Source organism: Macaca nemestrina, chromosome 17, assembly GCF_043159975.1.
Source record: "Macaca nemestrina isolate mMacNem1 chromosome 17, mMacNem.hap1, whole genome shotgun sequence".
Taxonomy (NCBI): Eukaryota; Metazoa; Chordata; class Mammalia; order Primates; family Cercopithecidae; genus Macaca; species Macaca nemestrina.
The window spans coordinates 15769521-15785904 of NC_092141.1; the positions used below are offsets into that span (position 1 = coordinate 15769521).

The 16384-nt window shown below is 43.4% G+C and overlaps 2 protein-coding genes across 13 annotated transcripts in view; both read right to left on the reverse strand.

Moving 5' to 3' along the window:
* LOC105473511 (trans-golgi network vesicle protein 23 homolog C) overlaps positions 1-11464 on the reverse strand; it is a 66153-nt gene extending 54689 nt beyond the window's left edge. For 2 of the 10 annotated variants that reach the window (XR_982270.3, XM_011727331.3), the window contains exons 1-3: positions 10830-11045; positions 3509-3591; positions 1925-2069 (exon numbers count right to left, since the gene is read on the reverse strand). Coding sequence is in view for 7 of the 10 variants with exons in the window: in XM_011727331.3 (XP_011725633.2) it covers positions 1925-2069; positions 3509-3591; positions 10830-10895 (294 nt within the window). In the remaining 3 variants the exon portion in view is untranslated. The other 8 variants (XM_011727326.3, XM_011727329.3, XM_011727327.3 and 5 more) reach the window with 8 other exon arrangements.
* Positions 11465-13323: 1859 nt separating this feature from the next.
* The window catches only part of FBXW10B (F-box and WD repeat domain containing 10B), a 42858-nt gene continuing 39797 nt past the window's right edge, over positions 13324-16384 (reverse strand). For all 3 annotated transcript variants that reach the window (XM_071082372.1, XM_071082371.1, XM_071082370.1), the window contains one exon: positions 13324-14197. In XM_071082372.1, the coding sequence (XP_070938473.1) occupies positions 13377-14197 (821 nt within the window). In that variant the 3' untranslated portion in view covers positions 13324-13376. The remainder of the gene's footprint in view (positions 14198-16384) is intronic.

Here is a 16384-nt window from a genome sequence, read left to right on the forward strand (position 1 = left end):
CCAAGACAATTCTTTCTTCCACTGTGGCCCAGGGAAACCAAAAGATTGGACACCTGGGGGTTTAGATAAAGATTGCTTTTTTGTTTTTTTAGTAAGTACATTGATATTTATAACAATTATGACACATCTCTATTTTAACTGTTTCAGAACCCTGCTTATCCGAAGTCCACTTAATAACCTACCTATTCTTGACTTCTTAATTTTGCTTCATATCTCCATTGTTTGGCTATCTACAATTTTGCCAAGGATAAAAGGGTGCCATTTTTTAAGCCCTTGTTTAAAAACAAAAAAACAAAAACAAACAAAACAAAACCTTATCAGAAAATAAACTATTTTGATCACATTTTTTAAAACTCTAAACCCAAAAAAATTTTAAGAGTTTGGAAATTACCAGGAAGATCTGACTGGAAAGCATATTCTATTTGGCTGAATAGAAATTTTATGAACAACAAAAATAAACGCATATCAAAACTGTGAGTAGGTATGTACTAAATACTTTAGAGCATAAAGTAACAGAAGATATTCAAATAAATGCAAGCCAAAGAAGAGTGAACAAAAGAAAAACCTAAAGAAAACAGACCTTTGAAATCTTCCTTCTCGGCATTATGTGGCCTATGGAAACTGGCCATCACCAAGCCAACCACTTCTGATATCTGTAAGAATTAAAAGATGGCCAGGCGCGGTGTTTCACGCCTGTAATCCCAGCACTTTGGGAGGCCTAGGCGGGCAGATCCACTGAGGTCAGAAGTTCGAGACCAGCCTGACCAACATGGAGAAACCCACTCTCTATTAAAAATACAAAAAAATTAGCCAGGCATGGTGGTGCATGCCTGTAATCCCAGCTACTCGGGAGTCTGAGGCAAGAGAATCACTTGAACCCAGGAGGCAGAGGTTGCTGTGAGTGAGCCAAGATCATGCCATTGCAGCCTGGGCAACAAGAGTGAAACTCCATCTCAAAAAAAAAAAAAACAAGAATTAAAAGATCTAAAAATGGATACATTGGTGGGTATGAATAGGGTTGTAACATCTTACTGGTCTTTGAATCAGTATATGTCTCTGAAACTCCAAAATTAGCCTTTGATTTTTTTTCTCCACTATTTTACTATGAATATTTTCAAACATACAGAGTTAAATTTTACAGCGAATACCCAAATATCATCTAGAGTCCATATTTAATATTTTATTATGCTTACTTGATTATCTATTTATCCATGTACCTATCTATCCATCCATCCATCTCTCTAATCATTGTTCTTGAGTTTAAAACCATTTCTTACACTCCTTTCTATCCCCTACAGCAGAGTGTCTCGACCTTGGCACAACTGACATTTTGGGTAATTCTTTGTTGCAGGGGGCTGTCCTGTATGTTAGGATATTTAGCAGCATATCTGCCCTCTATCCACTAGATGTCAATAGCACACTCCTCCCACCTCCAATATTTGGACACCGACAAATATTCAGTGGGTGGCAAGCTTGAGAAACACTGCCCTAAAGCATCCATAGGAGCTTCTGCAAAAGGTAGGTATTTTTTAAGTATTTGTGGACAACCTACACTGGGGCCTTATCTAGAAATTATATACTGCACACCTACAGGTAAGCCTGAAGCAAAACCCATGGTATGGATTAGAAGCAACATTGTAGGGTCTATGATTGCTAGTCACATTTGTTTATTTGACTTTGAAGCTGATGTAGGTTAGAATATGGCACAGAAAAATCAGCAGCACAGTAACCTACATGTCTCATCTTGTATTGTCAAAGGGAAAAAATGAAAAAAAAAATCTACATGCAATTTGATATATCTAGCACTTTAACACAGACAAGGTTTGAAGTAACAAAAGATTAATACTAATGCAAAATGCTCTCATTATTTTATATATCATTTTCATATTAAATATAATTTTCAAATAAAAACAATCAAAATTACCTTCACTGCCCAAAAGTCACACGACAACAACAAGATAATTGTCACCATACAGGTAATAAAGCTGCTGCTGAGCAACTCACAGAGAAGATAGACGACGATTGCACTGACTCGAAAGAATAAGTGGAAAAATGATGCTACTGGATGTCTGAAAACCAAAACACAATATGCAATTACATTTTACTACAGGTACTAGCAAATGTAGAGAAAAAATGTTTTAGCCGTGGTGTAAATGTGAAGAGTTTTGTCAAAATAAGAGATGACTTTAGGAGAAAGCAAACGTCCTACCTCGCTTTTTCTTAAGTCCCACTATTTGACTAGGCCCTGTTGTCACAGAAAATACACTATGCACAGATGACTTTAACACTTCATTGAATATAAACTTTCACAAAATATATAATAAAGAACTTTACCTCGCTTGGAGAAATAAGGAAACTATATCTTAGAATCTGAATCATATTTTCAAATCATGCCAAAAGAATTCCTTAGCCCTCAGAAATCACTTCAGAAATTAAGACAAAGTTATCAGGTAGTTTCTTGTTTTGCTTTTTTCTTTTTTTTTTTTTTTTTGAGATGGAGTCTCGCTCTGTCGCCCAGGATGGAGTGTGGTGGCACGATCTCGGCTCACTGCACTCTGCCTCCCAGGTTCACACCATTCTCCTGCCTCAGCCTCCTGAGTAGCTGGGACTACAGGCGCCCACCACCACGCCCAGCTAATTTTTTGTATTTTTTTTTAGTGTAGGGGGGTTTCACCGTGTTAGTCAGGATAGTCTCAAAGTTCTGACCTCGTGATTCACCCACGTCGGCCTCCCAAAGCGCTGGGATTATAGGCGTGAGCCACTGCACCCAGCCTGTTTCTTGTTTTTTAACACCTTTTTTGAGACATAATTCACATATCATACAATTTACTTACTTAAGGTAAACAATCTAATGGTTTGTAGTACATTCACAGAGTTGTACAACCATCACTCCAATCAATTTTACAACTTTTCATTACCCCAGACAGAATCTTTGTACCCACTGGCAGTCATTCCCCATTTACCTTCAAACCCCTCAGTATCTAGCAACAGCTAATCTATCTTGTCTCTACAGATTTGCCTATTCTGGACTTTTCATACAAATGAAATCACACAATATGTGGTCTTTTGTGACTGGCATGAAAGATGAAAGAAAAGTGAAAAACAGCATTTTAGCAGGGTTCAGGTAGAATCTGCTTTCAGTAAGTGAATTTCTTTAGAGAGAATTAAATTTAGAATAGAAATGTCACGTGATTTTGAAATGTGCACAATAAATCAAAATGTAATGTATCTATAGAAACTATATGAAGAAATGGTACATTCTTGGAAAACAGCACAGAATTAAAACACAGGTGTTCAAATAATTGGATTTGCTAATTTTAAAACTCAGTATTAAGTAAAATTCCATATGCCAATTATTCGCAAGAAAATCTGAAATGTCATCTTGGTCTTACACTAAATACTGCATGTTGTCAAACTAGCAACAGGCAGTATTCACAAGCACAGCGAAACGACGACATACATACAGAACAGCACTGGACACTAACACAGTTCATGCAACTTCTCCTACCTGATTTTGGATTTTCTTGGTCTATTAGTCGTCTCCTCTTCTGCATCAAACAGGGAAACATCTTCAGTGTCATCATTACTATCCTAGTAGGAAAAATAAATGGTCAAGAAGCAAAAGGATATTCGGTGTTTACACAGCCACTGCATGCAAAACTGCATACTCATCAAAATAGAAGATAAAATAATGTGGTTACAGCATCAGGAATTCAAAACCTAGGAAAAGGACACATGCAGATCCTCCATCCCATCCTCCTCAAATCATCTGGCAAAAACCCCAGGTAATAATCCAAGTCTCAGCTGCTCCATTCCTGCCCCCAGGCTGCACTTTCTGAGAAAACTCTGGGGTGCAGATGATGCTACTACAAACTTAACACCTATCCTCACCTGTTCTCTCCCAAGTCACAGAGCAAGCCGAGGCTACTAGGGATAATCTCAAGGTTTCTGGCTCCTTCACAAAATCATCTGACTGCATCCTTAGTTCCATGATCCCTTCTCACAACTCCTTCTCTTCTTATCCAAGGCTAAACCAATTATTTGTGCTCAGAATAACTTCTTTTCATGCCTCCTCTGGGACTTGTTTCATCATTTTCCCCTTTATTTGCATTTTCTTCTACCTTCAAGTCTATCTATTGGATCTTTCTTTTTTGTTGTTGTTGTTGAAATGGAGTTTTGCTCATCACCCAGGCTGGAGTGCAATGGCATGATCTTGGCTCACTGCAACCTCCATCTCCTGGGTTCAAACGATTCTCCAGACTCAGCCTCCCAAGTTGCTAGGATTACAGGTGAGTGCCATCACGCCCAGCTAATTTTTGTATTTTTAGTTAAGACGGGATTTAGCGATGTTGGCCAGGCTGGTCTTGAACTCCTGAACTCAGGTGATCTGCCTGCCTCGGCCTCCCAAAGTGCTGGGATTACAGGCATGAGCCACCAAGCCCGGCCTCTACTGAATCTTTCTAATCAGCATATGCATATAAACTTCTTCAAGGCCACTTATTAGGCAAAAAAGATTTTAAGAACCCTGATCTTGAATCTCCCCTTCAATCCTCTACCTTCCCAAAGCATTGCTTCCTTTTACAACCTTAGCCTGTTTTTTTGTTGTTGTTGTTGTTGTTTTTGAGATGGAGTCTTGCTCTGTCGCTCAGGCTGGAGTGCAGTGGCACAGCCTCAGCTCACTGCAACCTCTGCCTCCTCAGTTCAAGCGAGTCTCCTGCCTCACCCTCCCAAGTAGCTGGGACTACAGGCGTGTGCCACCAAGCCCGGCTAATTTTTTGCATGTTTTTAGTGGAGACAGGGTTTCACTGTGTTAGCCAGGATGGTCTCGATTTCATGACCTTGTGATCCACCCGCCTTGACCTCCCAAAGTCCTGGGATTACAGGAGTGAGCCACCATGTCCGGCCCCATAACCTTAGGCTTCTAAGAGTGGTTCACACCTCAATTCACTGCAATTCCCCTCAACGACAACGAACCTGCTCCTGTTCCTCTCCTAGTGCCACTCAACAGCCTCCCTGCCTTTATCCCTCTCTATTCCAGCCTCTCCTCTACATTACCCAGAGCAATCCTCCCAATATGGAAATCATACCATGTCACTCTACTGCTCAAATTTTTCAATGGCATCCCTACAAGTATAGGATAAAATTTAACTCCTTCACATAAAGCATAGAAGATCACAGAATCTAATGCCCCATACTTGCTTCTGACACTGTCTTCATTGAGCACTGTTGAGCACTGAAGCAATACTGTTAACTACATGGTCTCTAAGAAACACTGCAATCTCTCTCCCATCCCCTGCCTTTCACATGTTGTCTCAGAAAACTCTTCCCTTCCCCATGCCCTGCTCACCACCAGGCAAATACCAAATCATCCTTCAAGTTTTTTAGCTCAAATACTGAAATAGCTGAAAACCTGCCTCTGAAAACCCCATGTTCCTACAGCACTTGGACAAATCTCCATTTGAACAATTATCTCGGAGTATTCTTATTGCAAGTCTACCCACTCCTACCTCCATATATAAACTGCTGGAAGACCTGGAGGACAAGGTCTTTTGTGTGTGTGTGTGTGTGTGAAACAGTCTTGCTCTGTCGCCCAGGCTGGAGTACAGTGGTATGGTCTCGGCTCACTGCAACCTCCACCTCCTGGGTTCAAGTGATTCTAGTGCCTCAGCCTCCTCAGTAGTTGGGATTACAGGAGTGCATCTCAGCTAATTAGCCTGGCTAATTTTTGTATTTTTAGTAAACGGAGTCTCACCATGTTAGCCAGGCTGGTTTCAAACTCCTGACCTCAAGCGATCCGCCCACCTCACCCTCCCAAAGTGCTGGGATTATAGGTGTGAGCCACCACACCCAACCAGGACTGTCTTTGCATTGTAATAAATCCTGGTGTCTAGCAGAGCATTTAGCCAAGTGATACAATATTTGTTGAAGGCATGAGTAAATAAGCAAAGGAGGCTATAATATACAGCTGACTGTGATCAGGGCTGAGAAATCTAAGTACAAATGGGAGCTGGGGAAGGAAGCAAATCATTCCTACTACAGGGCACTGGAGAAGTTTTCTGGAGGTGAGTTTAGCAGCTGGGCCCTGATAGTCCGCATAGGCCTCCCTAGACTAGGTATATTTTGAAAGGCACAGGTGGGAATACAGGAAGTTTGTCTAAGAAATGGCCAAGTAGCCCATGCAGTAAGTGATGGATGGGAGAAGCTCCTATTGAGCTAAGGCTGAAAAAGTAAAATGGATTCAGATCTATGAGACTAGTGGTTCTCAACCTTCGCTACAATTAGAATGCTCTATTTAAAAAAAAAAAAAAAAAAAAAAAAAAAGCTGATAATTGGGTCCAGCCCTGTGTTTCAGATATAACTGCTTTGAGGTGTGATCACAATGTAGAGCCAAGATTGAGATCCACCATATGATGTTATGAATAAAAAGCTGAGGCCTTCTGCTCTTGATCCCAACAGTCTAATCGCCATCCAGCAGCCGGGGAGACTTTTTCACATCAAATCATATCATTCCCCTACTGACACCCCTCAGCACTATGACTGAAAAACAGACTCCCTATCATGATCTATCATGATCTGGTACCTGCCAATATCTAAGACCTTATCTCCGGCCACTCACCCTTCATGAACTGTGGCAGGCTGAATACCTCCTCACCCCTGCCAAAGATGTTTAGGTTCTAATCCCTGGAACCTGTGAACATGTGAATTTACTTGGCAAAAAGAGTTTCACAGATGGGATTAAGTTAAGGATCTTGAGGTCAAGAGATTACCCTGGATTACCCAGGCTGGCCAGATGATGTGATCACAAAGGTCCTTACAAGAGAAACAAAGGAAGGTCAGTCAGAGAAGGTGATGAAACAAGCAAAGTAGGGATCAGAGACAGAGATTCGAATACGCTGCGCTGATGGCATTAAGATGGGGAAGGGATCCCAGGTGTTTAGAAGCTGAAACAGGTAAGGAAACTCATTCTCCAGAACCCCTACCCACACCTTGATGTTTAACCCCTGGAGCCTCATTCTGGACTTCTGACCACCAGAACTTTACAACAGTACATAGGAATTTGCTGCTGTAGTAGCAATAGGAAATTTATACAGTACCTAAGCTCCTGCCAGACTGGCTTTTTTTTTTTTTTTTTTTTTTTTTTGAGACAGGGTCTGGCTCTCGCCCAGGCTGGAGTGCAGTGGAGCAATCAGGGGTCACCACTGCAGGCTCTACATCTCAGCCTCCTGAGTACTGCAAGCCACCATACCTAATATTTTAATTTCTTGCAGAAATGGGGTCTCGCTGTGTTGCCCAGGCTAGTCTCAAACTCCCAGGCTCAAGCAATTCTCCTGCCTTGGCCTCTCAAAGTTCTAGGATTAAAGGCATGAGCCACCATGTCCAGGCTGGCCCTCTTTTCAGTTCCTTAAACATGCCAAATTTAGGCCCCATCAGGTTCTTTTGCACTTATGGTTCATACTACTTAGAACACTTCTCTTACCCTGCTCTTTGAAAGACTGATTTCTTCTCATTTATTCAGTAAATACTGAGTGCCTACCAAGTGCCAGGTACCGCTGTAAGTGGTACAGATTAAAAAAAAAAAAAAAAAGACAAATAGCTTTGCACTCCTGGAGTTACATTTACTAATGTACATTTACTAAGATGGGGAAGACACAAAAGATTTCGGGGCAAAATCAGCAGTTTGATTTTGGACATTTTAAGATGCTAGTATTTTTAAAACCAAAAAGCATTGAGAGGGAGATCCACTGGAGTGTTCTAACTGTAAGACTGCATGTTCTGACTCATCTGTTAAATACAGAATTCTGGCTACTGTAGTAAAAATCTGGAGGGGTAGGGGAGAGGAAGGAGGGACAAAGGCACGAAGCTAGGAGACTCGTTAGAAAACTACTTCAATCACGAGGCCAAGAAGTAATGGCGTGGTCTAGGATGGATGCAGTGGAGGTGATGAAAAATAGATCCCAAATACATTTTAAGGTAGAGCTGACAGGATTTGCTGATGGGTTGACTGGGGAGGTGGAGGAAGGGTAAATAAAAGGAATCAAGGAAGATTCCAAAGTTTTTGTCCTGAACAACTAAAAAGATAAAGATGGCTAAGACAGATTCTTGGCATTCCAATAATTAGAGATCACAAAGATAAGAAGGAATACACAGTGGGGACTGAAAAAGAAGTACCAAGGAACATGAGGTGAGCCAGGAGGGGGTAGTGTCCTGGAAACCAAACGAAGTGCCTCCAGGAGGAGGATCCATCATCTGTGTCAAATGCTGCTCACAAGTAAGATGAAAACCAAAAAGTGACCACTGTATTTTTTCTTCTCCTTCTTCTCTTTTTGAGACGGAGTCTCGCTCTGTCGCCAGGCTGGAGTGCAGTGGCGTGATCTTGGCTCACTGCAACCTCCGCCTCCCAGGTTCAAGCAATTCTCCTGCCTCAGCCTCCCGAGTAGCTGAGACTACAGGCAAGGGCCACCACACCCAGCTAATTTTTGTATTTTTAGTAGAGACAGGGTTTCACCATGTTGGCCAGGATGGTCTCAATCTCTTGACCTCATGATCCGCCCACCCCGGCCTCCCAAAGTGCTGGGATTACAGGCATGAGCCACCGCGGCCAGCCACTGTATTTTTAACAGGTCATCGGGGACCTCAGTTCCAGTATGGTTGGGAGAGGAGAAAAAAGGCTGACTAGAATGAATACAAGAGAGAATGGAAGAATTAAAAGACAAGTATATATGATACAAGTCTTTAAAGGAAAAAGAATGGGGTGACAAGTCAAAGAGCATATGGTGTCAAGTTTTCATTTTTTAAGGTAAGAGAAATTAAAACATGTTTATATGTCGATGTGAACAAACGTTTAAAAGGATCAAAAAATTGACGACGGAAGAAAGAGAATTACTGGAACAATGCCTTCCAGTAGGCAAGAGGAGATGGAAACCAGGACACAGCAGACAGGAAGACCTAAGAATGGAGCACGGACACTCCAATTATCATACAAGAATATGAGACAATGAGTAAACATGCAAATAAATAGGCAGCTAGTGTGAAAACTGTCTTCCGATGGCTTCCATTTTCAGTGAAACAAGAAGCAACATTACCAGCTGAGAGAGGATAAGAGAAGAAATGTTGAAGATTTGAGTTTTAATAGTTGCCTAAGGTGAGAGGGTGAAGGGGCTATAGAAACGGAGAATGACCGCCTGGCAGCACTAAGGGCTCGACTGAGGTTCGCACCACAAACTTACCAAGTGGGAACAGGCCTTGCTCTCGCCTGTAATCTCAGCACTTTGGAAGGCCAAGGTGGGTGGATCACCTGAGGTCAGGAGTTCAAGACCAGCCTGGTTAACATGGTGAAACCCCATCTCTACTAAAAATACAAAAATTAGCCGGACATGGTGGTGGGCACCTGTAATCCCAGCTACTCTGGAGGGTGGGACAGAAGAATCACTTGAAGGCGGGAGGCGGAGGTTGCAGTGAGCCGAGATCGCGCCATTGCACTCCAGCCTGGGCAACAAGAGTGAAACTCCGTCTCATAAATGAATAAATAAATAAATACATAAATAGTGGGAACAGTCGGCATGGTTGTGTTTCTCCAGCCTCATCCGGCCTGGGTGCCAGGTTCAGATGTCAGAAGCATGTGAACCTGAACAACTCCATCTTCAATAGCAGCTGGGTAAAATGAGGCTGAAACCTACTGGGCTGCATTCCCAGACAGGGCATCCTAAGTCAAAGGATGAGATATGAGGTTGGCACAACATACAGGCCATAAAGACCTTGCTGAAAAAACAGGTTGCAATAAAGAAGCCAGCCAAAACCCACCAAGACCAAGACGGCCACGAGAGTGACCACTGGTCGTCCTCACTACTACACTCCCACCAGCGCCATGCCAGTTTACAAATGCCACGGCAACATCAGGAAGTTACTATGTTCTAAAAAGGGGAGGAATGAATAATCCACCCCTTGTTAACCATATCACTAAGAAATAACCATAAAAATGGGCCACCAGCAGCCCTCCAGGCTGCTCTATGGAGTAGCCATTCCTTTACTTTCCTAATAAACTTGCTTTCACTTTGCCACTTTGCACTGCAGACTCACCCTGAATTCCTTCTCGCCTGATCCAAGAACGTTTTTGGGACAGAGGAAGTCTCCCTCTGTCGCCAAGCTGGAATGCAGTGGAGGTTGACTGCAACCTCCGTCTCCCCAGTTCAAGCGATTCTCCTGCCTCAGCCTCCGAGTAGCTGGGACTACAGGAATGCACCACCACGCCCAACTAATTTTTGTATTTTTAGTACAGACAGGGTTTCACCAAGTTGGCCAGGATGGTCTCAATCTCTTGACCTCATGATCCACCCACCTCGTCCTCCCAAAGTGCTGGGATTACAAGCGTGAGTCACCGCGCCCAGCCAAGGACCCTCTTTTGGGGTCTGAATCAGGACGCCTTTCCTGTAACATAGCTGAATTTAACCATTATTAGATTTTCTCCACTCAAGGCATCTCCTCATAAGCAGTCTTTTCTGACCACAAATCTTCGTTGTCCTATCCTCAGACACTTGCTATTTCATCACCCTGCCTTTGCAATTATCTGAAAATATCTTTGGTTATATAATTTATCGTGTCTCCCCACCCCACTCCCATCTCCTAGAACCCACTTCTCTAACCCGAAAATAAGGGACAAAAAACTTGTCTGTACTGGTCACAGCCCTATCCCTGGGCCTACAACCATGTCTGAGTCATAGTAACCCCTCAATAAATTATGTGAGCCGAAACAAAAAAACACGTAAGACAATCTAAGTGACTATAAATACTAGTTTTTTTCTAAGAAGAAGAGATTATTAAATTAATCTTACTAGTCTCCGGTTGCCAACATGTGCACTACAATTTAAGAGCACACAAGAGAGAATCATCAACAACATTAGTTTGGGAACAGCAACTCGAAAGCGAGGCTCTGGCGGTGTCGCCGATTCCTACAAGATCACATCGCAGCTCTGGGGGTCGGGGATCTAAGAGGCCCGCAGGCCGCTACTCCACACCTCCACCCCCGCACTAAGGGCTGAGGAAAAAGAGACCCCCGCTCGAGCTGGTCAACAACGGGCGTCTCCACAGCCGCAAGCAGTACCTGCTCGGCGCCGCACCAGTCACGCCTCCTCCAGAGGCCTCAGAACCCCCAGCTACCCTCCTCAGACAACTACCCACAGCCTTCCACTCCCGGCCGCCCCGCTCCTCCTCGAGTTCGAGTAGTGGGCGCAGGGAAGGCGGACTCCAGTCCCCAGGAAGCTGCAGAGCCCATCCCACGAGCCGCCATCCTCCCTGCGCGCCCTCACCCCTCACCTGCTGCAACATGGCGGCCCTACGCCAGCCCTACTTCCGGGAGCCACGTCAGCGCAGCAGCGTACGGGTCCGGGTCGGAACTGACGCGACTCGTCACCAAAGGCCAGGAGGGACCACTGTAGGAGCCTCAGTCCGGCTTCACTTCCGCTTTGAGGGAGCAACGCCGGAGGAGTAACTCCGGGGGCGGAGCGAGCGGGGGCGGAGCTGCTGTGTGGGGCGGGGCGAGAAGCGCGGACACGGCGGAGGCGGAGGCGGAGCCTGGAGCAGGAGCGAAAACCGGCTGGGAAAAGCATTGGGACCACAGTGGGCTCTCAAGTGGAAAGCTTCATGGTCTGTTTTGAGGAAATGTTTGCTGTCCATCCAGTGCAAATTCTGAAGTCATTCCCGCCAGCGTCGCTGCCCGGAATGCAGGAGGTCGGGGTTTTATTCTATAATTTAATTTTCTTTGAATATTTTACAAAGACGTACTCCTGTACAGTATTACTTTTGTACTTTAAATTGTAGAAACAACTTTTTAAAATATGTGCTTGCGAAGAAGTAAAACGTTAAGAAAAACAAGGCAGGAGGACTCTAGAGTAAGTAATGGACGGCATTATTATGGGAGGTATAACCTTAGACGCCAGGAAACTAAGGAATAGGATTTGAGACCTTGCACCCTGGAGCTTGGACGCCTGGGTCCTCTATTGCCAATCATATCACCAACCTTTATGTACTTCTTTCGTCAGTCGTAAAGTGGGGATGATAATGGTTTCCTTACTAGTAAATGGGAGTCGTTATTCTTATTACTGTTTTAAGTCCAGCAGCTCATGTGTGATCTTGCCTGAACAAAGGATGTGAAATTGAGGGGCGTTAAGTCATTTTTGAAACGGTAATGATGACAGTATCCTATCTGTCTGTCCTAGTCAGACTGCTGTTGTTGGCATAGTGATATTTGCACGTTTCCTTGATTGAAGGGATTTTCTCTATTAAAATAACAAATTTTACGTGGCTGTTTGCCAGTGCCATTTAAAACCTAATATTCTAATAATGAATGAAAGGGGAAAAAACACACACGCGTTTCTCAAAGGCGAGAAAGTTCGGCAGCACAATCGCATTCGTGCCCTTGGAGATGAAAAGCTGACAAATTTGGGGCCTGTACATCCAGCCTGCCCATGGCAGGTTTTCAGTGGTCCACTCAGTGCTGTGGAGTTTTGTGGTGTTTTTGTTTTTTAAGGCATTCTGTTTTAATTCATTACCGTCTTTTAATTTTTAATAGCTAGTTGTTAAAGCTCATTTTGTATTTTTAGTAGAAACGAGGTTTCACCACGATGGTCAGGCTAGTCTCGAACTCCTGACCACAGGTGATCCACCCGCCTCAGACTCCCCAAGTGCTGGGATTCCAGGCGTAAGCCACCGCGCCTGGCCAAGGCTTGAACTTTCTGATGAGCCATAGCTCTTGTAGTGGGCTGCAGTCTTCTAAATTACCTGGTCCCTGACACCATAGTCCAAAGGTTTAAGCAGAAACCTCAATGCACTTGATGATACTGGCCCTCTTTGTACAGAGGATATTATGCTAATTCTCTTCCTTAGGACTTAGCCCTGAGAAGGAAAAGCTCAATGTCGTCAAATGCAACAGGTCAACCCCATTAAGGGCTTCCCCTTTTAAATTCTTAATGGGTTTCATCAGGCTTCTATGCAAAAATACCAGAAAACTCCAATGCATTACCCTGATATAATCCCATAACTTCATTTGCCGGAAGAACTAATAGCACTAAATTGATAGTGATGAATGGTATCTAATTTCCAGTGATCGTCTCCCCATCCCCCATCAACGAAACTGGGCTTTCCTAATGCTCACTAAATTTTTTTCAGTGGGAGTACAGATGCTAATCTCACCCAACCTCCTTCTGTTTTCTTATTTTGATGATATCAGATATTTGGCTCAGAGGAAGATAATTGGGAGTTCCCACATTAATTACCAGGAAAAAAAACAGTAAAAAAAAAAAAAAAGAAAAAAAAGAAAAAGGCCAAATAGCAACATCCACTTGGCTGTTTATTGTAAAACATTGTAATTTCCCAAGGCTGGTTCAGATAAATACATCTTGTCCAAGTTCAGGGGCCGCTGTTTTCCCTTGCTTCATGAAATTATCAATAGGCAGGCCTTTGATTTTCCTGATCCATGCAGCTTTGCTGGCTTTTCCTGGATCAACCACTCCAGTGGACTCCCTGGCCTGATATTCCTTCATCTTGGCTTCCTGGTGCTCTTTCTCCTCCTTCACGGTCAACAGCACGAACTCAGTGTTCACTCTAAGGGGATCAAGGGCTGTGTAGATGCGAGGCCGTTCTTTGTTAAGAGACAGGGTGGCTGTGCCCACTTTTGGAGCTAGCATGCGGTTTGGTTTAATGACCTGCATACTGGTCAGGGGACTGCACACTGCCCTTTCAATTGAACTGGTCACTTGGTCTCCACCCTTTAAGCTGCCAGAGAACCTGGAGCGGATAATCATGGGCTGCGGCAAAGTGGACTGGACTCTGGGACTGTGCAAAGAGATCTTCAAGTTGGGCTGCAGTTTCTGGATTTCAAGGGGAATACTGGTTTGTTTCACATCTATAGGAGGATTGCTCAATCTCAACTGATCAACTGCATGTTGGATGGATGTTCCTTTGAAATTCAAGACCTTCCTTGGGTATGAAATTGAAGGTCCCCAGACATCAATAATTTCTGTTCGGGGCCTACAGGGATAGGCGAATTTCCCGGAATTATGGGCTTGCTGCAGGGCGCTGACAGTCAGGAGGAATTGGTCAGGTGACATAGGAATTTTCCAAGACTTTTTCTTTGGGTGATTGAGCAGTTTTTCAGGAGTTTCCAATTGTCCTTGTTTTGGTGCTTTCTCCACATCATCTGCTTCTTCAAAAAAAGAAAATGAAAAAAAATCGGCATTCTGTGAAAAATATTAAGTACGTATGCATTAAGTACTTGGGCATTCAGACTTCAAAGCACATTGAGGTCTTTGTTGTCCAACAGGTATGCCATCATACAGGCAGGCATCCTCAGTCGTATTAGAAATTGCTGATACTAGAAACGATTTAATAAAACTAGTTTTAAATAAAATGCTAGTATTCAGTAAAGTGTATATTAGCCTCTAAGTGTGCATATTTTGAAGGCAACATGTGATTTCGATACTCTACTTATTTTTGAAAATGTGAAGTTGGGGCCGGGAGCAGTGGCTCACGCCTGTAATCCCAGCACTTTGGGAGGCCAAGGCAGGCGGATCACGAGGTCAGGAGATCCAGACCATCCTGGCTAACACGGTGAAACCCCCTCTCTACTAAAAATACAAAAAATTAGCCAGGCGTGGCGGCATGCGCCTGTAGTCCCAACTACTCAGGAGGCTGAGGCAGGAGAATGGCGTGAACCTGGGAGGTGGAGCTTGCAGTAAGCTGAGATCGTGCCACTGCACTCCAGCCTGGGCGACAGAGCAAGACTCCGTCTCAAAAAAAAAAAAAGAAAATGTGAAGTTGGGAATGACCTTCACATCTCATTTATGATTCACACAAAGCAGATCTTAATAAATTTATAGTAGCATAAGTGTATTTTTCAACAATAATTATATTGCAAAATTTGATCTTTACCTTATTAATCAAATTTGACTCCAAATAATCTTGAATGTTGCCCAAAATAAAACCTGTCTTCAGGCCAGGTGCAATGGCTCACGCCTGTAATCCCAGCACTTTGGGAGGCCTAGGTGGGTAGATCACCTGAGGTCAGGAGTTCGAGACTAGCCTGACCAACATGGAAAAACCCTGTCTGTACTAAAAATACAAAAACATTAGCCGGGTGTGGTGGCACACACCTGTAATCCCAGCTACTCAGGAGGCTGAGGCAGGAGAATTGCTTGAACTCAGGAGGCAGAGGTTGCAGTAAGCCAAGATGATGCCACTCCATTGCAGCCTGAGCAACAGAGTGAGACTCCATCTCAAAAAAAAAAAAAAAAGTGAAATCAAGATGTCAAAATCTTCCCTATTCTCCTTGCAAACTCAAACATTTTTCTCCTTTTATAAAAAAAGGAATTATGGTGAGCTCATTGTTTATTTGTCTTTTTTCAAATGATAATGTATTGTGGATCTCTTTCCAAGTTAGTATATACAAATCCTCATCATATAACTTTTAGCCATATATAATATTCCATACAATAGATTTTTTTATTACTTAGCCATTGCCTGTTGGTGGACATTTAGTTTGTTAATGATCAACCTAGAAGAAAATGCAGGCACCATTTTTATTTATACAAGGAAGTACAAAATGCCAGCTAACTCCCAGAGTTGGCACAGATGCAGTGGCGTCTCCCATGCATTGCTTGTGGGAGTGTAAATTAATATAATATTTTTCAGGACAACCTTGGCAATATCTTTCTAGTTTTTGAATGCACTTATCCTTTGGCTTAGCAATTTCACTCATAGGACTTTACCCTTCAGGTATACCTGTGCCTGTACACTGACATAGGTTTATACAAGGATGCCCGTTGTTAGCGCAGCCCTCATAAAACAATTGTTTTCCCCTCACCTTGAAACCAATCTCTGCACAGAGTTTGTTCCAAAGAAACACTATTATACTAGTCAAAAATGTTTGAAAGACATTTTAAATTTTTATCTATGTCCTTAAAAAATAACAAAGGGACATCCCAGTCATGAGTCATGATGTCCAGAAACTTTTTTTTTTTTTAGATGGAGTCTTGGTCTGTCACCCAGACCGGAGTTGCAGTGGCACGATCTCGGCTCACTGCAACCCCCAGCCGTCTCTGGTTCAAGCAATTCCCCTGCCCCAGCCTCCCAGGTAGCTGGGATTACAGGCACATGCTACCACGCCAGGCTACTTTTTTAATACTTTTAGTAGAGATGGGGTTTCACCATGTTGGCCAGACTGGTCTCGACCTCCTCACTTCAGGCAATCCACCCACCTCAGCCTCCTAAAGTGCTGGGATTACAGGCATGAGCCACCACGCCTGGCCACTTTTTTTTTTTTGTAAGAGACTAGGTGTCACTATCACCCAGTGGTGCAATCATAGCTCACTGTAACGTCAAACTCCTGGGCTCA